We start from the raw sequence: 23,059 nt of genomic DNA on the forward strand, positions 1-23,059 counted from the left end.
CCGCGTTGCTGCTGGAGCGCGGCGGGAAAGGCGATGTCAACCCACCCCCAAGCCGCGTCTCTACGCGCGGACACGCCCCCTCCCTAGCGCTCCCCTCTCCTTCCCCCCCGCCCTCCCGGGCATTCCCTGGCTGGCCGCCGCTCGCTGACAGACGGCCGCCCCGCCCTTCCCCGCCGCTGCCGGCCCCGCCTTCCCTCTCTCTCTCTCTTTCTCTCTCTCCTCGCGCCGACCTTTCCCCTAGTTTCCAGAGGGTGGCTCGTCTTGGCCGCCGCCGCCGCCAAACGTGCCCACGAGGGTCCTTTCCTGCTATCAGCATAGCTGCACGAGGCTATCACGCCGCCCGAGGAAATCCATTGGCTGGCCAAGAGGCAGCTCGTGTCGCGATTGGCGGAGCCCTTCTTCCCGTCCCCTTTCGTTCTTTTCCTCCTCCCTCCTCCGCCCCTTCCCAGCTGCTTCGCTGGATGGAGTGTTTTGGTGTGCTTCCCTCTGTTTTGGCTGCTCGCCTCCCCTGGAAGGAGGGGCGGGAGGGAGGGAGGTGGTTCTGGCCGATTGCTTCGGCTGGCTTTGTCATACAGCCGCTGCTTGCGGGAGCCCTCGCCATGCACACATCTCCTCGCAGCGAGGAGATGGGAGATGCCCCTTCGGTGAGTACCACTTGTTGCTGCACGGGGCGGGACGGGGACGCGGCAGGCAGAGCAGGATCTCCCTTGCTCAATACCTTCCAGGGCTGAAGAGGCTCGGCGTGTGACGTGCCCTCTCTCTCTCCCCCCACCCCCACCCCCCTTGGGATTCTGATCTGAGCGGCGTGGCTTTCCAAAGGAGCGGCGAGGTATACCCGGAGGAGCAGAGGCCAAGGTGCTGATGATGCATCTCGGGTGGGAGCTGGGAGCAAACGGGCTCCCCACGCTTTCTTTGCAAAATGCAATTCGGGGGCGATCGAGACCCCGAGGTGAGTGAGGGGCTGGAGAGACACCTAAGCGCGCTCTCCTTCAGCCCCGGAGCTCAGGCAGCCTTGCCCTCTTCCTCCACCCGCGGATGGGACCTCTAACCTGATCCTGGGGGCGACCCTTCTGATTCCACCCTTTCCTGGCGCTCGCTCTCTAGGAATTCGAGGGGGGGGGGTTCCTTCAACTTATCTGGACCGAGTGACGTGTATGAACTGGGGAGGTAGGTTGGGGTGGGGGGGCGGGCGGGCGGGATGCCGAACGCCGCTTCCTTCAAGTAAACCCCGCTTGGAAGACTATCGATTTAAGCGAATGTTGGGGGGGGAGATATGCGGCGGATGCTTCTCTTTCTCGCGGCCGATTCCTTAGGCATGCTTGCTTTAGAAGTAAGTCTGAGAGTGGATCGAGGGCTGCAGTTTTTATTGGCCCTGGGGTGGGGTGGGGTGGGGGGTTTTGAGGCTTCGCTCTGGGCATAGACCTGGCTAGATGGCTGATCTGGGCAGAATAAAGTGCTTCAGCATGAGTAATCTAAGCCGACTGTGATCCACAGTTGCTTGCTAATGGCATGACTTCATGCCCTGGAGATTACAGTAAGTGCTCTTCTTTCAGCTGGTAGGTTGGGAGGGGCATCCTTATCTTCCTTCCTTTTCTCTTTCCCTCCCTCTCTCCCCCTTCCTCTTTCTCTCTCTCTCCCCCTATTCCTCTCTCCCCCCTCTTTCCCTTTCTCTCCCCTCCCTCTCTCTTTTTCTCACTCTCTCTCATCTTCCTCTCTTCCCCTTCCTCTTTCTCTCTCTCCCCCCTCTCTCTCCCCCTATTCCTCTCTCCCCCCTCTTTCCCTTTCTCTCCCCTCCCTCTCTCTTTCTCTCACTCTCTCTCACCTTCCTCTCTCCCCTTCCTCTTTTTCTCTCTCTCCCTTCCCTCTCCCCCTTTCCCTCTCTCTCTCCCTTCCTCTCTCCCTCTCTTTCTCTCCCCTCCCTCCGTTTTTCTTTCTCTCACTCTCTCCCATTCCTCTTTCCCCCTTCCTCTTCCTCTCTCTCCCCCTTCCCCCCTCTCTCTCCCCCATTCCTCTTTCCTCCCTCTTTCCCTTTCTCTCCCCTCCCTCTTTCTCTTTCTTCCTCTCACTCTCTCTCCCGTTCCTCTCTTCCTCTTTCTCTCTCTCCCCTTTCTCTTTCTCTCCCCCTTCCTCTCTCCCTCCCCCCCTTTCCCTTTTTCTCCCCTCCCTCTCTTTTTTCTCTCACTCTTTCTCACTCACTCTCCCCCACCCTCCGTCCCTCTCCCCCCCTCTCTTTCCCTCACTCTTTCCCTCTCCCTCTCCCCCCCCCCCCATCGAGCTTTGTTGTGAATGCCTCCCAAGATAAAGTGTCTTGGCTCTTGTCAGGATTCTCTGCCCTGTCTGATTTGAGGGCAGAGCTACTGTGCCTTAAGAGGGCTTCCCAGGACTGGCTCAGTCAGGGACCACCACCCATTTTGCTCACATGGCTATTTTGATGCATGACGTCTCCCCACTCCTTCCTTTCCACCCCCACCCCCAAACCTTGAACTATATTTGATTACTCTGGATCCTATGGAGGTGGGAAGTAATCCTCCCACCTCCGTTAGGAGGAAGTGCTTCACCTCTTTCTGGCCTTGCAGTTTTGACTAATCTTCATGTCAGTCGCCCTCTTCATTCTCCTTTTTCCTTAAAGCAGAGTAAAGAAGTGGGCATATAAATAACATGGGAAAAGGGGAATAAATATAAAAAAATACATCATAACAGTTACGTAAGAATGCTTGCTTGCTGCTGAGTACAGTGAAGCAGAATTTCCGATATTTGTGCGGCTGTAATTTGCAGCGGCTTCTTGCATTGTGTGTCTTGTTTGCCACTGCAGTGTCTGGGTGAAAGGAGGTGATCTGAGGACGCACTAAGAGGCTGTTGCAGTTCCGCTCTTGCATTTCTGTATGGAAATGAGGCCCCAGCTTGCTTTTTCCTTTTTTTTTCTCTCTTCCTTCCTTTCTCTCTCTCAAGTTATGAATCTATTTTACAATTCAAAATGTTCAAGAGGATATAAAAAGCCTTCTTCTCAGTGTTTGTTTTCTCCAGTAGTATCATCTTGGGAAATATTTTGATAACTAAAAATAAGGTCCCCTTAATGTTTATTATTTATATTGCTTAATATTATGGTAACTTCTACTTCATGTTAAATCTGTTAATAGTTAGATGATGTATAGATTCATTTTGGATCATTGTCATGAATTTAACATTAAATAATAGCATCAAACTGTAATTGAGTATCAAGTTTACTTCTAATCTTCTTTCATTCCCAAATTTTAACTTCATTTATAGACTTGGAGATTACAATTTAAGTTAATTGCAAATTCCATATAGATTTCACTGAGTAAAAGATATTTTTGGCTTCACATATTATGAATCAAGAATCTACTACTCTATTTGGTGCCCACATGTACCTATTTGTGTGAACTTAAGTACTGTGATTGGCAACTTTTTCACTGTATATATATCGAAGCCTATTTGGTTACACCTGGATTTACTTACATACAGCTGACTATTAAGAGATAGTCTGTATACTTCAGTATTTACTCAGGTGTCTGTATGATACCTGTAGATAGTTTAATGGGGCATTAAAAGATTATCTGTTCTAGGTATTCTTATGAGGCTTATTACCAACTGGATGATTAATTTTTTTAAAACTAAGATTCAGCCTAGGGGGTATCTTCAGTGCAGTTAATAACTATAGTCTTTTTAGCTACAAAGGTAGCATTTAGCTAATCACATTTGATCATAGCCTATTAAAGGAAAATGTTTCTATACAACCAGGTTGCCTAATATGTTTTGGACCAAGGGCTAGGTATTATATTCTTAAATTAAAAAAGGATAGGGATTCAGACAAAAAAGTGATTTAATTAAGTGCATTTAATATTATTGTTCCCTCTATTATAGAAATTTTCTCTTTTATTCAACATCACAGTGTGGCTACAGGTTTTGGTGGATTCTGAGGGATGTTTTGAAGGCTTTGGGGCCCTGGGACTAGAGGTTGTAGATATTTTAGTACAGATAAAAATCAAGTGCTAAAAAGCATACTGGTTTAGGCTTACTCTGTATTTTGTGATCCTGTGATAAAAATGACAGGGACTTAATGTGCAGGTTTTTAGACTAAAGGTTCTCTAGGAAATGAGTATTTAGAAATAGCAATAATAAAAATGCAGGAAAGCCGCTAAGGGTTGACACAAGCCTGTTTTATTTGTGAGAGATTGTTGCATTATACAGAGTTAATTAATTAGCCCTTGTAGCCTAATGGGTAGGAGGTCTTAAGAACCAGTATTGGCACCCAGATTTCCAAAGAGATTGGTCAGGATGTTGAATCATGGGTTGAATGTTTAAGCAAACAGTGAAAATGTATTCGCTTTTCTTCTGAATGATTAAAATATGGCGATTCATCTCATCTCAAGGTTGATATTGTGGACATCTACGAATCCATCCGTGAACGGAGGCGTCACGACAGTGAAAGATCTACTTGTAGCACCTTGGAACGGAATGACATAGAAGCAGTTGAGACCCTTGTTTGTATGAGCTCCTGGGGTCAAAGATCACAGAAAGGCGACCTATTAAAAATAAGACCTTTAACGCCTGTCTCAGATTCTGGGGATTTTGTAGTGCAGCATGAACCTACATCTGAGATGTCCAAGGATTATAACTTTTTATCCACACTGGTAAGGAAAAAGAAGAAAACTGTGTGAAAGAAATTGAATATGCATGAATTAGCTTTCCCCAATTAATCTCCTTAGTGCTTTATTGAACTTGAGGGGTGATGATTTCTTTTTAATAATGGGTATCAGATTTTTTTTTACATATTATATATACCATTTTTGCAAATGCAGTTGAAACAATCTGGTGCTAATTGTTTTGGTTTATTACATCCCATGTTTTTCTATGATTCCCTGTTAATTTAAGAGCTCCAATTTACAGCTATGACATGGGGAAATCTGAATCAAGTAGTAGTTGCATGGTTTTCTGAAGGAGATGGATGGGATTGTTCCACTGAACCCCAGCAAGACACAGGAGTTATCTGAGGAAATTGCTTTCTAAGCACCATAAGATTGTGATTTTGGAAGGACGAATGTTGGAACATATAATTATAGGACAGTGTAGAATGAAATGAAAATACAAAATTGGGGTAAACATCCTTTTATATTATAGTTTGAATAAAAGAAACAGTATCTTGAGGTCTGAGGGAGTATGAATTATAAACATAACTAGTTATGGCCATAACTATGGTTAATCATGTTGATCTGTGTGTGCTGATTTCCTTCTTTTTCCTTTTTAATGTAGTGCATGACCCCACCATACAGTCCTGATTTTGTTGAGCCTTCTACAGCATCACTGCCCTCCTCCCAAACTACTTACTCAAAACCTAGGGCAATCAAGGCAAACGTACCTGCCAGCGTAGTCACTCCCCCAGGTTGTACTCTTACTGCCACCCAGCCATCTGTTTTGAACATGGAGAAGCAATCCAGCCAGATGCCAGCAAGGACTGAGCAACCTGTTCCTCCGCTTTGCAGAGCCATGGCAACTAGTGTGATCCGTCACACAGGCAACAGTTCTGGTTACTCCCGCATTCCGGGTGTGCAAGTGAAACCAGAAGTTTCATCGGGCTACAGTGGGCCTGCAGACTGGCAGGAAGCCCAAGGCCAGCAACATTCCAGAGCTTCCCGGGATTGCAGTATTGCAGAGAACTTGACTTGTGACACTTTACTTGCACACAAATCTTCCTTGCACATCTCAGGTTGCTCTAGAACTGCCAATAAAGGATGTGAAATTCCAAGTCTTGCTTTGCAGCAGTCTCTTTACCCAAAGAATTGTGAGCATGATATGCAGCAAAAGACCAGCTCCCTTCTACCCTCCCCTCTCTCAAATCCACAGGTGATCTGTCAAATGATCCCCTTGGATGGACCAAGAGGTATGGTTCCTGCTCTATTAAAACCTTCTGCTCAGACTGCAGGAACCGTCAAATCCATCTTACCCCACACGGCTCCAGTTTCTCAGCCTGTCCTGATGGGACCTTCTATGCCTCAGGGGACTGTTATGTTGGTTCTTCCACAGGCAGCTGTTGCCCAGGCACCCCCGTGCCAACAAACTGTGATGTCTGTGGGGAACACCAAGTTATTGCCTCTGGCCCCTGCTCCAGTTTTTATTGCCTCTGGCCAAAGCAGTACGCCTTTGATAGACTTTTCTCGGAGGAGGAATTATGTTTGCAACTTTCCTGGCTGCAGGAAAACGTATTTCAAAAGCTCTCACCTCAAAGCCCATCTGCGTACTCATACTGGTATGTATAGAACTGAAGGAATGTGATGTACTTTATAATCTCACTGATGATGCTTGTCAAGCATCAAAAATGAACATTGAGATTATAGTGGTGTGGGACTCAGTAGAGCAAGGGTGTCAAACTGGCGGCCCGCGGGCCGGATGCATCAGTACAGGCCACGCCCACCCCAGCTGCCCAAATGGGAAAACTGTCATGAAATGTCATACCATCATGTGACATATCATGACAGTTTTCCCATTTGGGCAGCTGGGGTGGGCGTGGCCTGTACTGATGCATCCGGCCCGCGGGCCGCCAATTTGACACCCTTGCTCTAGTGAGGTAAGGTGTCTGTGATTTAGAGGCAAAGAAAAATGTTTAGGCATGCAAAAAAGTGCAGTTGAATCTTTACATGATATATAGAAGGAAAGGGAGGGGGTATTTACAGATTCCATTCCTTCACTTAACTACAGTAGGAGAAGTAAATGGAAAAAAAACACATTGACATTCCAAAAAATTGAAAACCTTTTCATGGTGGAATATTCTAAAATCGATTGACTTCAGAATGATCCATTTCAAGATTAAACCACTTTGAGAATGTTTGGAGTGGCCTTTGGAGTTGTGTAGAACATTTTGTAACAAAATGCTTAGCGTATCTCTAATCTTTACAATAAGAGCACAAAATAAACTCTTATTACTTACCATTGATACTAATGATACGTTAATATTACAAGTAGTCCTTGATGTACGACCACAGTTGAGCTCCAACATTTTTGTTGCTAAGCGAGACAGTTTTAAGTGAATTTTGCCCCACTTTATGACCTTCCTTGCCACAGGTGCAATGTATCACTGCAGTTATTAAGTCAGCATCATGGTTGTCAGAAGGTCACAAAAAGTGAGCACATGACTCTGGGACACTGCAACCATCATAAATACATACCAGTTGCCAAGCGTCTGAATTTTGATCACTTGACCATGGGGATGCTGCAATGGTCGTAAGTGTGAAAAACGGTCATAAATCACTTTTTTTCAGTGCTGTTACAAATCTCACTGGTCACTAAATGAATGGCTGTAAGTCAAGGACTACCTGTATACTAAGAGAATTGAACTTCTTATATCTTATCAGTATTTGTAAAATACACTCCTAGAAAAGGTTTTCTTTCCCCAGTAAGAGCTGCAGCAAAATTGTGATCGATTTTACAGTATGGGCAAAAGCGTCCAGTTACTTCTGTTTGTTCTTTTGTTTACTTGATAGAACATACTTAATAACTTCATTGGAGAATCCAACGAATTTATTTTTGAATTGTCTTTCCTTCTCCATTCCACTATTCCAGGAGAAAAACCTTTCACTTGTAGCTGGGAAGGTTGCGATAAAAAATTTGCCCGTTCTGATGAGCTTTCTCGGCACCGCAGAACCCACACAGGGGAGAAGAAGTTTGCCTGCCCAGTCTGCGACCGCCGTTTTATGCGTAGCGATCACCTGACAAAACATGCACGTCGTCACATGACCAAGAAGGTGCCCAGCTGGCAAACAGAAGTTGGCAAACTAAATCGGATTGCAGCTCTAGAGAAGCCAAGGAATGAGAATGCTCTGAGCATGCTCCTCCCAATGTTATCGCCAGGGTAGTGGGCCAGCTGGCCAAAACACACATTTTCTGATGAACTTTATTGTTCCCAAAATTACTGCTTTTACTGATTTTTAACTTAATTTCTACAAGTTATGCTTTCCTGTTGGGGAGGGTGGGAAAGTATTTTTCTCTTCCTCTTTTTCTACCTTCTTTCCCTGCTTCAGTGTTTGTCCTACTTAATGTTACATTATCTTTTTTCCCTTTTCATTCTTCCAAGATTTTGGGAGAATCACCAGCACTTCAGAAAAAGAAAATATATTTAAGGGTGAGGTGGGATAGAATATTAGCAAGGACTATTCTTTGAAAATTTATCTTTACTTGAGTAAGAATAATTAATAGAAAGTGAAGCAGGCTGACTTGGTTGTTTTCAGTTTTACACTAGTTTTCTGTCTACTTTGTACAAATGTAGCTGCTATAGCCTGATTCTGCATTTATCCTCTGAAGCAGTGGTATGGGAGATCGAAACTACCTCTCAGAAACTGTTCTCCTTGGTGTGAATACAATCCAAACTGATTATCAACTTGGGTCTGAACTTCGATTTCATACGTGAGGCAATCTGCTTTAGGATTGCCTGCCATATCAGTTACCATTTGGAGCACTCTATCTGGAGATTGATGCCTAGAGGTTGTATTTAAAGTTGGCTTATTCAGCTAGCTCAGGATTCACTTTGTTGTGACACCAACCATGTGCATCAAAGCTGAAAAGACCTGGCTTTCAGTGGCACTGAGTTAATTTCCCCCGTTCATTATTCTATACTGCCCAAGGTTTGCTGTTCCATGTATGTGTTAGCAAAACTTGTTGGCATGCGAACAGAACTGTGGCCATGGATATCAGCTGTTTAAATATGGGTTTAATATGTGAATCAACTCACAGCAAAAGCAGATACTTAATACAACATTTCAGGACACCTGCTACATCACAATGGATGTCTCGAATAGCATAAACACAATGATAGTGGCTATTAAAAGTTTGGACATACTATGAAGGAAACAGTGACTTGTGATAATACCTACTTTTTCATTATAATTGTTAATACTTTAATTATTGTAATTGAGAAGTAGCCTTTCTTTTAGTATGGCTAACTTAACAGAATTGTGGGCTGCATCTCATCAACAATATAATTCAGTCAGAAACTTGCATTTCCATAAAAGGAGTTAAGTGCATCCTTAAATCTACCTTTTTAAATTTAATAAGTACTAGCCACATAACTTAGTTTGGATTATGCCCTTGGTGTAGCCGTACATAAAAGCAGGAAGGCCAAAGTTAAAAATGTACTCCTGCTTGCACTAGTTTTTTTAATCATTTAAACCAGGAATTGGGAATGACGGCCCTTTTATGACTTGTGGACTCCCAGAATTCCTGAGCCAGCGGGTTGAAGTCCACAAATCATGGGCCATAGTTCCCCACCTCTGATCTAAACAAACAACTAAAACTTCTCACCACCTCACTGTTGATTGATCAGGAATTTTCACCTAAGCCTTTCAAGGAAGGTCAGCAGAGCAAATGAGGCTGTTTGATTTGCAGAATTCAGGCAGAAGGATTTCTTGATCAAATCCAATATTGGAACTTGTGCAATGGAACTTTCCCTTCTTCTCTACCCCCTGACACTCCCCAAAATCTATTCTGGAGAATCCAGGCCAAGGTCAGGATTCATGGGGTAATTTGTCTCACTGAAAGATGCTATTCTGAGTGTGGGAAAGACACTGGGAGGATTCAGCTGCATGTCTTGCACTAAAGTCTCTTGAGTTGCAGTACTTAATGCTTTTAAAATAAGGGGGAATGGGTGTCACTTGTAGGTTTATGTCAAAGACTTACCTGAAAGTGATAATCCTGTATTTTAAAGCTGCCTTAAAAATTCTTAACCTTGGAGCAAAAATGCTTTAATTTTTCTTTTCTTCTTGTGTTTTGTTCTACAGCACTGTATTAACTGAATGAGTAACTGAAGTAATAGATAATTGTTACTTGTCTTTTGGAGGGTCCTGTGGGAAGACTTATTTGTCATGAGATATCATCTATGATGACATGCCAAATACTGCATCTCAAGCTGAGAAAATTGTTTTTAATGAGTATATGAAAGCATGGTGTATATGTATGGAGTATATCTGACATATCATTAGTATCTTAAACTAAATAGATCTTTTACAATTGCAATATACATTGGTTATTTTTGTTAAGACAAGCTTGCAATATTTTTATTTATTCTGAAGCTATCTGAGATATTTCTGTGGATGATACGAATTTGCTGGAATGAGTGTTTGAAAACTACATTTGCTATATGTTCCAAAATAACACTTAAGTAATATTAATGTTTGGTCAGTTGTTTTATTAGCTTTATTTTGCAACAGCCTGAGACAATCGGGAGGTTATGATTTTCCTTTCACTTCATCCCAGGGAGCAATTCATGTTAAAAACAGCATGACATCTTCCATTATGGCAGAGGAGGAGAGGGTGAATCTAGGCAAAATTAACATGTTTTGAAAATCTGCTGGACCGTCATTTTAATGATGCCCATTCTAAGTATTTAACTATCTGAATTTGAAGGGATTAGTGTTCATGAAGCAAACCGTATGGATCAGGCATTTCTTTCTCTTAGAACATAGTAGCTCTTGGATAGATGACTTATCTTCAGTTGATGGGAACATTTCATTTTGGCTTGCACTCCCAAATCAAGTGTAAGTAGGCTTCCTTTGAAATGAGATTAAACCAGGTTGTCATGCATATGTAGTCCTCAGCCATATATGATAGTTTGCCTGGTGCTTGAAAGCTTTTGCATTATTGCAATTTGAACTAGTTACTGTAAATGCTAGAACAGAAAGCTGGCTGGCAATGATGGGTCAGTGACTGGGCTGCATTTGATTGGTCACTAGATCTAAGTAGAGGAATATTATAAAAAACTGCACCTCAATGTTTGTGTGTATATATATGTGTATGCGTGTGTTCGGGTGTGTGTGTGTGTGTGTATATGTATGTATGTATGTATGTATGTGTATATATATATATATATATATATATATATATATATATATATATATATATATATATACACACACACACACACATACACATATTATGGACATGCATGTGTGTGTATGTTTTTTTCTCTTACGCTCATACTGCTTGCCATATTTTGAGTTATTGAAGCAAAATGATAAACCTGCAGATCACATAGTTGTTTTCTCCCAATTTATTAATTTTTCATTAACAGAAGAAAAAGAATATCCTCATTAATTTTTATAGCTTGTAAGAATAGACATGTTAGTGGCATAAATTCAGTTCATATAATCAGACCGCAAGTTTGATTAATTTGAAACTACCCTTTTCCCTTTTCTACAATACAGAGTCTGCTTTTCCCTTTCTGGACAATTTTATGACCTAATTATTGACTATTTGACTAGGGATTATGGGAACTATCGTTCAATGTAGTAAAATTTTGTGCCTAATATTTTATATGAATAAACCTTATTTGTTACTTTCTGTTCAGCATTTATGGTGAAATCCTTGTTATTTGTGTGAATATACATACAAATACTCTTGTATTTCTTCAAGGGCTGTGTTGTAATTCCTCTTCTAGTAAAGTGGATATTTACATAAAGTTTTGGTTGTATTTTCTCTTCCCTTGTGTGGATAATCTTCTTAATGTGAAACAGTACCGTGAAGGAATAGGAGAGTTAATAGTATCCATTGCTAATGTTAACACTTGGCTAAAGTATAGCATTTAGGTTACAATTCAATGTCCCCTCGAACATAGGAATCTCCAGATATTTCCCCGAGTCAGAAATGGGTTATAAATATGATGGTTCCAGAGGACAGGCATTACTACAAAGAAGCTTCACTTCCAGTATTCTGAAAGATATTTTTTAATCAATGGAATCCACAGCACAACAACCCTAACAGATTGAACTTCCTGGAAAGATACCATTATATAAATAATTGTATAATAATAATACTATTGTATTAATAGACATTTTTTCTTATATTTGAACATGAAAGCTACATAGTACATTTTGCAAACCTGAAACAATATAACTACTCTCCACTGTTAAAGTCTTATTATATTATCCGAGTATTAACTCAGTCCATCAGCAATACATGAGCAGGAACCATTTAAAGTATATGCTAATATTTCCAACATTTATATTCTGATCTTGCTGAAGTGTTTCAGAATCCCGCCAGCATGAATGTTGACAGATTTTTTCTTTTCCCCCCAAAGGGTAGATATACCTTCATAAGACCGATGCGGAAACAAAAAGAAATCAAGAGAATAATGTTGTTAAAAATATAATTAAAAGTCTAAAAAGGGGAAACAGAATAATTTGTGTTTGATTCCAAGGAAACAAAGGTGCTTTGGAGCATGTGTGAGCAAGCACATTGCATGTCAGCAACTCCTCGAATGATGCAAGTACAATAGTCAATTTTGCATTGTACCTTTGGACAGAGAGGCGGTGAGCTTCTTCCAATCAAACAGATTAGATAGCTATTTGCTATTATTTTACACTAAGCAGAGAATTGAGCTAGAGATCTTAAATGGCCCTTCCAAATCATTGAGTCTGAGATGAGATTCAGAGAGAGATAACTAGGCAAAGTGACTACAGCACATCAGCCCCTCTGGTGCTCTTTGCATCTACTAAGATACACAAAGCACACTGCACCACTAACATCTTTAGGAACAGAACCTTTTTGTTAACTTCATGCTTCCATTTTGCATGCACACATCTGATAGGAATGTGATTTAGAAGGAACATTTTTGTCACATATCTGTAAGAGGTACTTCAGCCTATGCGATTCTCTGCAAGTGACCAGCGGAGTTGGTTGGCCACTAATCTAAAGTGATCACACAGGAGTAATCTCAGGCAAAATAATTATTGCCATCCTGAGATTTTCTCCATTCAGGCACTGTGGCATTAACCAGTATTGTAAAGATGGGCCACGTGACCCAAAACTTCGGGTGCAGGAGTAATTAAGGTCTTACAGATTTATTGGTAGTATTATTATTATTATTAATATTCCACAGTAAGACCCTATGCAGTAAGACCACCCAAAGTTTACTTTAGTTTCATTAAAATGTGGACAAATGATTGCTCTTTCACTACTTCACACCTCAAGCTTTAGGTGAAGATGAACATTTGTGTATTATTTTTTTCTTTTCCCATAAAGAACAGATTCTCATCTGGCTCCATAGAAAATGTTCAGATAAGACAGTTTCCTGTAATTGTATCACTCTGGTCAGGGTTCTGAGTTGTCTTTCTGCATGCCATGCAAGTAGACTTTTTCTCAGAAACACTAGTTTTATAACCTAGCCCCTAGGTAAATTTGTTTATGGTCATATTGGTATAGCTGTGAGTGGCTTCAGCGACAGTACTCTTGCTCTATTGTTGCCATCAGCTCCTCTTCAGAGCAGTCATAGGATATCTTGGCCTGTCTCTCTGGCTTCTTGAGAGGCAACCTGCAGATTTATGGGAGAAAGCAATAATCAGGACCAAAAATAATAAAACAAGTTAAAATGAGGCCTAATTTAGCTAGCAACATGTTATCTTCCCATTTCTCCTTTAATTAGCTTGTGTACCTAATTCTCACAATGTTTTTGAACAGGTTGACCTCATTTAATTTTAAACTAAATGGAACTCATTACATGGAAGAACAACAGGATTTGAAAGGGGCCATGAAAGGAGAAATGGGTGCCAGTTCTAGGGCAGTGATGGCAAATCTTTTGGGTTCAATTGTGTCAAAAATTCTGAAAATGCCTAACTTGACTTTGCTGACATGTTGCTGCTTGTATCGCTGAACAAAAGGAAAACAATTTTCTATATCCCCCCTGCCCCATCTAGGCCACTCTGAGTAGTAACATTCAATGGCAGGGCCACATTGGGTCTGAAGTAGAGGCCCAGGTCTTGACCTCAGTCCTAACGCCACCACTGCCACTCAAAAAGGCTGCATCATGCCATTCCCTAAGGCGCGTGAACCTTGGGCAACAGTGTGATTACCCCCATAGCCCAACATTCCCCAGGATCTGCTGCATGCTGCTTACCTTCAAGCAGTAGTCTCTTTCTACTGACAGGCCTGAGGCCTACCTGGGTTATATGTTCTTGAAGTGGCTTTGGAGAATTCTCTTCCATGCCCTTTGCAGCCTCCAAAAGTGCAAAAGCATATCTTATTCTTGCACTATTTCTGGAGAGTCTAGATCTAGATACTGTGTGAGAGTACATACCTTTGGTGCATCGCCTCCATTGGCTCAGAAAATTGTGAGAGAATGGGGCATGCTTTTAGGAATAGTTGTCGGGTGTTGGTGAATGCTGGAGTATCACCCGAAACATTGTGGCATGTCACATTTGACACTTAGGTCATAGGTTTGCCATCACTTGCCTAGGTCAAAATCTCTGACTTTTTCTAGCTAAGGAGTATCCTTGGAAAGTTGAGGGGCACATTGTAAAAATTGCTCAATTTAGTCTTTCCTATATAAGTATCCATTTTTTTTTAAAAAAAAAATAAAGCTTTGTTTTTATTCCGGAATCTATTACACATCCCTTCCCTAGTACCCAAAGCACTACAGCCAGCAATGATATGTACACCATGATGGGGACAGGGACCCAGTTGGTAAGAAGACCAAGACAAAAGCAGAATAATTACTCTGGAAGAATAAAAAGATTGAAATGTCATGGTACGTTGGAAAACCTTCTTTAAACTGATTATAATTAGAATCTCCATAAATGGAAGAAGAAATGTACCAATAATGTTCAGGAAACAATTTTAAAATGTTTCCTTCTTGAATGAAAAGAAAAAGAATGCTAAATGAAATCTAAACTCTAGCAATAAAGATTTATAATCAAATGGGTGGCCAATGCATGTGATCTTTGTCAACCATTCCGTATCTAAATTAAGAAAATAATGTTGTGATTAAATTCCCCTCCATCAGTTCCCCTCCATCAGTTTTCTTCCATAAGGATATGGATGGTCTGAGAGATATAATAAGAAAAGCAACAATTTAATCTTGTTAAGCTGCCATTGAAAGAAAAAAAAAACTTCTTGCTACAATATTTCCTACAGAAATGCTTGTAGAAAAATGTGAAGAAAATTATTACTGAACCATGTTGAACAACTGATGAAAGCACAGGAATGAAAGCTCTTCTTCATTTCTGCAAAGGAGCACACTGATGTTGTCTCCACTCCCGGTTATTTGATTCACGATAACTTACTGATTGGCAAAGTTATTGCTCCCTGGTGTAGATCTTGTTAAGAAACCCTGAAAAACACATGAACATAATAACACTTAGATAGCCTATGACAAAGAAATACAGATTTACCCCTTCTAGTAAATCGCATAATGATATAGATCTCTGAAAGCAAAAGTAATTTTTGACAAAGAAGATGAGTAACTCTGATATTCCTCTATGTAAGCATTCTGATTGTTGGGCTTAGAAAAGTTGATGACTATACTGTATACAATGGATATTATACATTTACCTTTTCTAGTTCTAAGACAAGATAATGAGCAGGGGATTCACACAGGCATAAACTAGAGGAATACTGTTGAGTTAAGGAACATGCATCATTACCTTACCAATAAAAATCCTAAAATCCTATGAAAATATTAGCATTAAAGTATGATGGGAGGATGGCAACATACACATATTCATGTGTGCACTCATGCTAAGAGTCTGAGAGAGGGATGCCATCTCTGTTCTCCTTACCAGTTTCCACAACAAGGTAAATACATGCTTGTGCAAGTGGGCAAGGGGCCTTTAAGGACAATGAAAAATACCTCATCTTTTAAACTATATTTGAGAGAGAGTACCACATCTTAAACTCAAATACTTTGACCACCTAATGAGAAGGAAGGACTCACTGGAGAAGAACCTAATGCTGGGAAAGACTGAGGGCAAAAGTAGAACTGGACGACAGAGAATGAGGTGGCTGGATGGAGTCACTGAAGCAGTAGGCATGAGGTTAAATGGACTCCAGAAGATGGCAGAGGACAGGAAGGCCTGGAGGAACGTTGTCCATGGGGTCGCGATGGATCGGACACGACTTCGCAACTAACAACAACAATCACATCTTAGGACTGGATTTTGGGCACCCTGAACTGAACTGTGTAACATCTTTTTAAGTCCAGTCAATCATTCAGTTTCCCCTCTTTCCTGTACGCCAGGAAGATCTCTACTATCTGTATTTGAAAATCTTGCAAGTACAGAACCTGTTATTAAACAAGTAACAATTCTAACACATGAATGGAAAAGCTGAATAACAAAATAAACTCCATGTGGTCTGTGTCACTGCTTTCTTAGAAAATGTCCTATTTTCTACTGGTATATAGAGCTACATTTCAACCCATATTGCCCTGTGCACAGTCTATTTGTTCACCTAGAGTTTAAAATGGCACCTTATTACGCAAGCAATCCCCTATTCTCATGTCCAGTACATAATAAAAAGTAGTCCTTGAATTATGACAACAATTGGGACAGGGAAATTCATTGTTAAGTGGCAATTTATTATCACACTTAATTTTATGACCTTTTTTGCTATGGCTGTTAAATAAGACATTATGTTATTGAGATTTGAGACCTTCTCTGCCGACTTCCCCACTGACTTTGCTTGTCAAAAACTGACTGGGAAAGTCACAAATTATGATCAACTGACTGCAGGATGCTGCAACCATCAAAAATGTGAGGTAGTTGCCGAATCACAATCATGTGATCATAAGGATGATTTGCAGGTCACTTTTTTCAGTACCGCTGTAAGTTCTCACTAGTGTTAAACAATCGTAAGTTAAGGACTACTTGTAAATCCCTTTGTGCCTTACATTAGAAATTTTTCTCCTCCCTCAATCAATGTGGTTCTACTCCTCCAAGGTGCATAAAATCTATAGCATATTGTCACTTACTATTATTACCATGGAGACAAGGTATGCATGTAACTAGAGCACAGCTCAGGAGTTTCAAACTACAGGCTCACCTCCTTCCCTCTGATCACTAACTGGTATCTACCACCACCCACCCATCCCTTGGGATTGAGTCACAGGATCTTTTCTTGGGGGGCTCATCTTTCTTGGTTTTCAGCCAGAAAAAACAAAAAACAAACAAAAACAAAACAAAAACAAAACAGAAGTCCGTAGAAGAGAGATGATCTGCTTCACAGAATAATCACTTTCCCTAGTGCTGTAATAAATGAGGCTAGCAGTGGCCAATTTTAGATACTTAGCAATCCAGAAGTCAAGTTGGCCTAAAGTTATCTTCAGCACATAACATAAATACCAGACTCTGGTTCACAGGCTATTTCTGCCATAGGATGTCCCTAAGCATGTTTAATTATATCTGTCTGACCTGGAATCTATTTTGGAGTCGGTCAGTTACTTTAAAAGCCAGGTCAAATTATATTTAATTCATTTACATTTTAAAAAATGGCTACACACACAGATTAATGATTGGGTGCCATCTCCTTATGTCTTCCTTTCATCCTCCTTTAGCCCATCAAGTGTTCAAATGGTGAGTAGAAGGAAGAACCAAGGAATCAGTACAGAGAAGCCAAGAGAAAGATTCATCCTTGGAATCTGACCTACTCTTTGAACAAAATTACACCCGATATGAGAATAGATATTAATATTTGTACCTCAGGGTTGACATGAGGGGTCCTTGGTGCTCTCTGAGCTTGTTTTCTTGCAGATGTTTCATTACCCAAACTAGGTAACGTTAGTGCCAGCAGACTAGGTATCCTGCTGGATGGTGATGTGCAAAAAGCTGGCTGGGTGAGTAGGTAGGAAGAACCAACTAACAGAGCTGTGAAAACTGGTCCATTTGCAAATACAAGGCAAGGAATTGGAACGATTGACAGAGGCATAGGATAGGCCCCTATGTAACAATACTCAGTTTTAGCCAACTTTGTATATAGGACTTTAAATACATACTGCACTGGGAATGTAGCCTCCTAGTAACACTGAGGCATTGCTTGCGTTTCCCCCATCCCAGAAATTTTAAGGAAACCATTCCTGGAGTACAGTATCAGGTTCATACAAGAAATTCAGATTTTTGTAATACAGTATGGGACCAAGTACTGATTAAGGAGGCAGCCACAAGAGGGCACTGCTTTATAAAGACTTTGCTAAAAGAAAACAAAGATTCATCCCACCAACAAAAATCTGGAACTAAATTAAGCATATTAGTTTGGTTTTCTAAATCCAAATGTCATTTTCACCATTTGGTTGATTAATAAAGGCCCCAAAGAAGTCCTTTGACACAGGAATATCTCCCCTAAAAAAGCATGGCATTTTTGCATTAATTACATCCCAAAGGCAAACACAGACTTATAAATAGTTAATAAGCTCTCAGTGATGAGTTAGAATTGTTTCTAACTGACTAGGTTCTTTTCTCCTTTTGCTTTCAGGACACCAAATGTTCCCAAATGACAAATATGAATAACTGTAGATATGCAGGATATTAAATTACTTCCATATTGTTGCTATGAGAACAACATAGATATAGTCATGTAGTTCCCAAGAGTCTAGCTTGGCTTGAATAAGTCTTTCTTTGTTACACGTAAAGAAGAAAGTCCCAGGAGTTAAACTGTTCTAATTAAATAATTAGCTTTTTGAACCAATTTCGATTTGGTCTAGGGAGCAAAAATGGCTTATGCATGCAAGATGAGTGACAGTAAATTAAGCTGTACAGGACTTAGGGTAGAATTCATGCTCTATTGCATGGTATCCTTGAAGTCTCTCAAAGCTTCAATATCCAATGGAAACTTCCATCAGCAAGAGATGATTTCCCTTCCTGCCTACAACCCATTCAGAAGCTCCTTCAGAAGGCAAGGAATTATGATTTTGCCAACATTATATTGTACCAACTTGTCAACTCAGAACCTACAACAACATATCAATGAGAACTATGCAATCTACTACAAAATCCCTATTCTGTGGATGGAAACTTTCACTCCTGAATGAAGCTTCTACTAATCTGAGTCAACGGGTGCCATGAACTCAATGCTGTTCTAGTGATGCTGCTTTCCTAAAGCAAAGCTGTATGAAGTTGGGAGCTGTAGCTCCAAGCAATATTTGGAATCCTGGCTTAATAGTACAGCCTCATCTGAGAGATGATCCAATCGAGAATCAAGCAAACTTGGAATTGGAATAAACAAGAAACTCAGAGCAATAGTTTGAGCCAGTCTGGAGCCAAATTGTGTCTCAGATGAGAAATGTTTTTTGCATCACACACAGACTTTCTAATTTGCAATTGTTTTATTTGCAGCCAGCCCATTTCATTAGTTTAATACACATTTTATCTACAATGATTTACATTCACGGATGTTTCCTCAAATTAAAAAAAAAGTTAATATAGTGGCCACAGATAATTGGCTTGCCACTTCCTGTGTTTCAAGCCTGTTTTAGAGCAAAAGGCTTGGGCATAATATAACAACCAGATTTTGTGTTTTATTTATATTTTTATTTTATTTGAGGAATTAAACATAGCACAGGTCATTCCTTTCATCTATGTTATGCTCACAGTAAATCTCAGTGGGAGGCTAAATTAGTCTTCCTCAATCTGTGTTAGCAAATTTCAATTTCCATCAGCTTCAAATGGTGTGGCTATATTCAAGAATACTGTAGCAGAGTTGAAGTTTGAAATATCTCAAAGAACTATCAGGTTTAGCTGCTGATCTCAAAAACTTAAGTGGGGTCAGATTTGGTTAGAAACTACTACAAAAGTGGCTAGCGGCTTGGAAAAATATCCTAGATATTTTTAAAAATAACCTAGGTAACAGCAAACCATTTTGGTATTGGTGCCAAGAAAACAATTTGGACAGGCCCATTAAGTGACTAGGAGTAGACTATCCCCTCAGGAATATTGTTTTAATTAAATATGGGGAAGCTAGCTAAGAGTTCAACGACACCAGTTGTGAGTTTGCTGGCTATATGGTACAGGTAGTCCTCAATTTACAACAGTTCATTTAGTGACCGTTCAAAGTTACAACTGAACTGAAAAAAAGTGACTTATGACCATTTTTCACAGTTACGACCTTTGCAACACCCCCATGATGTGATCAAAATTCTGACGCTTGGCTATTGGTTCATATTTATGATCCTTGCTGCGTCCCAAGGTCACGTGATCCCCGTTGGCGACCTTCTGACAAGCAAAGTCAACGGGTAAGCCAGAGTCACTTAATAACCGGGTTACTAACTAATCAATTGCAGTGGTTCACTTCACAACTGTGGCAAGAAAGGTCGTAAAACGGGGCAAAACACCCTCAACCAATATCTCCCTTAACAACAGAAATGTGGGGCTCAATTGTGGTCGTTAGTCAAGGATTACCTGTACAAATGATGGTCGACAGATGTTGCGCAACACTTTCCAGCAGCCTAGCCAGCCTAGCCAAGGCAAAAAGATGCTGGGTGTTGCAATTAGCCCAATATATAAAGACTCACATGCGTTCCTCCGCTTGGAAGTGCCGGGAAAAGAAAGCCACAACCTCTCGGTTGCGAAGAACCGAGGATCTTCACCTCCTGTTTTACCCCCGTCCCTTCCCGCCGCTCGGTCGGCACGTTTACCTCCGCCGCTTCCCGCTGCCCCCCGATCTCCTCGCCGCCGCCCTCTGCCGGGCGGGAGTAGCAGTCTCCGGAGCCGCGGCACAGAGGCCGGCGGGGCGCGGCGGTGGGCAGGAGTCGGGGACCGTCTTCCTCGCACTCCTCCAGCACCTGGTCCAGGAGTTCCGAGTCCGAGTCGGGCTGCTCGATCTCCAGCGAGGGGACGAGCGGAGGAGTCCGGCTCACAGTCCTGGCGTACGCCTCCTCCCCGTCGTCCGCCAGGCCCTGCCGAGAGGGGGCGCCGTGACTGGCCCTGCCCGATCCGGGACCCCGCCAGTGGCGCGGCGGGCTGAAGTTTCGCGCCTTGCCCTCCCTGCTGCTGCCGGTGCCCATAGCGCTTTGGCTTTCCGTGCGGTTGCAGCTGCTCGAAGCCGCTTTGCTGCTCCCGATTGCTTTCCAGATGGTTCTGATTCTAAAGGCCAACTGTTGCGGCTTCTTGGCGGGCGGTGGCCCAAGAGGGTGGGATCCATCCTTCCTCGTTCCTTTTTTTCTTGTTTCACCGCTTGTCCCAAGAACTTTCCTTGGGGCTTAAATCTGTTCGTTGCGGATTCCCCCAAGCCCACCCCAAGATCTCCAGCCGGTTATCCGCTCCCCACCGCAAAGTGCTAAAAGGGAGAGAAAACGTATTTTTAAGTTTATTTAATTTTCTTATTCCCTCTCGGTTTGTTTTTGTTTTTTTAAAAAAAATCTCAAGCATTTGGTTTTGGACAACTCTGCATGGGTGTAACCTCGGAATGAGGCTAGATTTCCAAAAGGGAAGGGAATGCCAAAACACTGTACTTCGGCCCTATACTTGGCCTTAATTTAGCTATAGATAGTAATAATAATAATAAAAAAGCAGTAACAAAAGGGGTATCTAAATGATTCAAAATAAATGGGCTTTTGCAATAAATATTGTGGGAAGTTTTAAAAATGAATCGATTCACAATTTGGTGACGGGATACTGAGTGTATATCTCAAGAGTTCCAAAAATGTTTTCTTTTAGTTAACAGCTCAGGAATCCAGGTAGTTTGTGTTTTTAAAAGTTGTTCATTAGCTTAACCACATTTGTCAAAGTGAATTGCACAATGATAGCTAGCCATTGTACGTGTCTCAATTTACAGTCAATAGAGCATTCTTTGGAATAAATGTGCCTGTGAATAATTCTCTCCCCTTGACTGCCTCTTGCTTTTTTTTATTTTAATGGCAGGGCTTAGATGTGGAGCAAAGAACAACAAAAAGAAAATACATTTTAAGCATGAGAAGATTGTTATTACAGGCAAAGAAAACCATAGATCTGGAGGGGGAGGTATGTTTGAGGAATATATAATTGCACGATCATTCCGGTTGCCAAAGATTAACGTTTGCTTCTGGGATTTCTATTTGTTTTACTGTTATTCACTTTTAATATAGTTGAGAATTTCCAGAACAGCTTTGTCAAATTGCAGGGTTTTTTTTCTGGGGAGAAAATAAAGAATAAAGGCTAGATTAGCATCGGAAAAGCACTGCTGTTGGAAAAAGAGCTGGAAAACAGAAGCACCAAGGGGATTTGGACAGATTTTTACCAGCTGTGAAATAACACTGTTTTTCTGGTTTTTAAGAACCTGGTTGGTTAAAAATAGATCTTTTTTCTCCGAAATGAGTTTGGCAACTGTACATTTTCCATTCTTTTCTTCGTACTTAGAAAATCTGAGAAGGGAGACTAGAGTGCATAGTCTTGGTCCCAATAAAATGGACTTTCTTTATATAGGTAGTCCTCGAGATACAACCATAATGGAGCCTTCCATGTCACAACAACCATTAGGTGAAGTGTCTCACCTAATGACTCCCCATCACTGCTTTTCCCATTAATTGTTAATGACACTTGTGGGTCATTAAAACGGAGTGTGGGATGCCTTACGGGTGGGAGAGGCCCTTGGAGGCCTTGAACAACCTAGGCACACCTGCCCTGGCCCTCCCAAAGTCTCCTCCACTCCTGAAGACACCCCGTGTTCTGCTTCCTGCCCATGGGGTCTCCACAGGCCTTTTCCCATTTCCAGTGGGTTCCCCTTAGGGCTAATTCCCACCCCATCAGGCCAAACACCCTCCTCACTTATTTTTGAAGTCCTCCAAGGCCTTCCAGAGTGCTGGAATGGATTGCCTCTTTGGATGGCCACATGGCATGAAGTGACTGGAAGTGGCGGCTGTATTTAGGTTGCCTCTGTGCGGCTGTGGGACAAACTGTTGTTTTGCTGCCTTAACAAGGTCTGCACAGTGACAAAGCTTTCTGCAGCATGCAGAAGCTTTTGCACCCCTGTGCACACCTCGTTAAGGCAGCAAAATTAAGCAGTTTGACTGGTGGCTGCCATTTTGTCCCATAAACAGGTGAGACAAAATGGCTACGTTCCAGTCACCACTGCATGGCCCAGTTAGGATAAAAGGGCAGTAACTAAATGTATTAAAATCTAGATATTCTTGGACAATGTATAGCTAGATGTGCCAGACATAACTGAATCAGTGTGCAGCTTTCAAGTTCATGTTGGGCAACCATCTGGAATGGTATAGGGTCTCCTCCAAGGTCCCTTCTAACCCTGTTAGTATAATTCATTGCAAAGGCTTGGGGTTGGGAAGAATCTATATACTACTACCGGTAGTTTACTAGATTTG

At 41.6% G+C, this 23,059-nt stretch overlaps 2 protein-coding genes across 2 annotated transcripts; one reads left to right on the top strand and one right to left on the bottom strand.

Annotated features, from left to right (window-relative positions):
• Window positions 1-461: 461 nt before the first annotated feature.
• KLF11 (KLF transcription factor 11) lies at window positions 462-10,820 on the top strand. The gene is made up of 4 exons (XM_070932981.1): window positions 462-644; window positions 4,392-4,652; window positions 5,272-6,265; window positions 7,576-10,820. The coding sequence occupies exons 1-4, from the start codon at window positions 462-464 to the stop codon at window positions 7,866-7,868; spliced, it is 1,731 nt and encodes a 576-aa protein (XP_070789082.1). The 3' UTR covers window positions 7,869-10,820.
• A 2,268-nt stretch (window positions 10,821-13,088) lies between these two features.
• Window positions 13,089-20,904, bottom strand: CYS1 (cystin 1). Its single transcript, XM_070955396.1, is given in 4 exon segments — window positions 13,089-13,312; window positions 15,060-15,106; window positions 20,399-20,796; window positions 20,799-20,904. Coding segments are annotated over 4 exon segments (648 nt in total). The 3' UTR covers window positions 13,089-13,215.
• Window positions 20,905-23,059: the final 2,155 nt, after the last annotated feature.

The sequence above is a fragment of the Pituophis catenifer genome, unplaced genomic scaffold, assembly GCF_029215685.1.
Source record: "Pituophis catenifer annectens isolate HBS135680 unplaced genomic scaffold, rPitCat1.0.hap2 SCAF_1, whole genome shotgun sequence".
In the NCBI taxonomy this organism is placed as follows: Eukaryota; Metazoa; Chordata; class Lepidosauria; order Squamata; family Colubridae; genus Pituophis; species Pituophis catenifer.

Coding starts and splice junctions, on each gene's coding strand:
- KLF11 (XM_070932981.1), top strand. CDS start 462: ATGGAGTGTTTTGGTGTGCTTCCCTCTGTTTTGGCTGCTCGCCTCCCC. Junction 645..4,391: donor AGATGGGAGATGCCCCTTCG/GTGAGTACCACT, acceptor TCTCATCTCAAG/GTTGATATTGTGGACATCTA. Junction 6,266..7,575: donor CCATCTGCGTACTCATACTG/GTATGTATAGAA, acceptor CCACTATTCCAG/GAGAAAAACCTTTCACTTGT.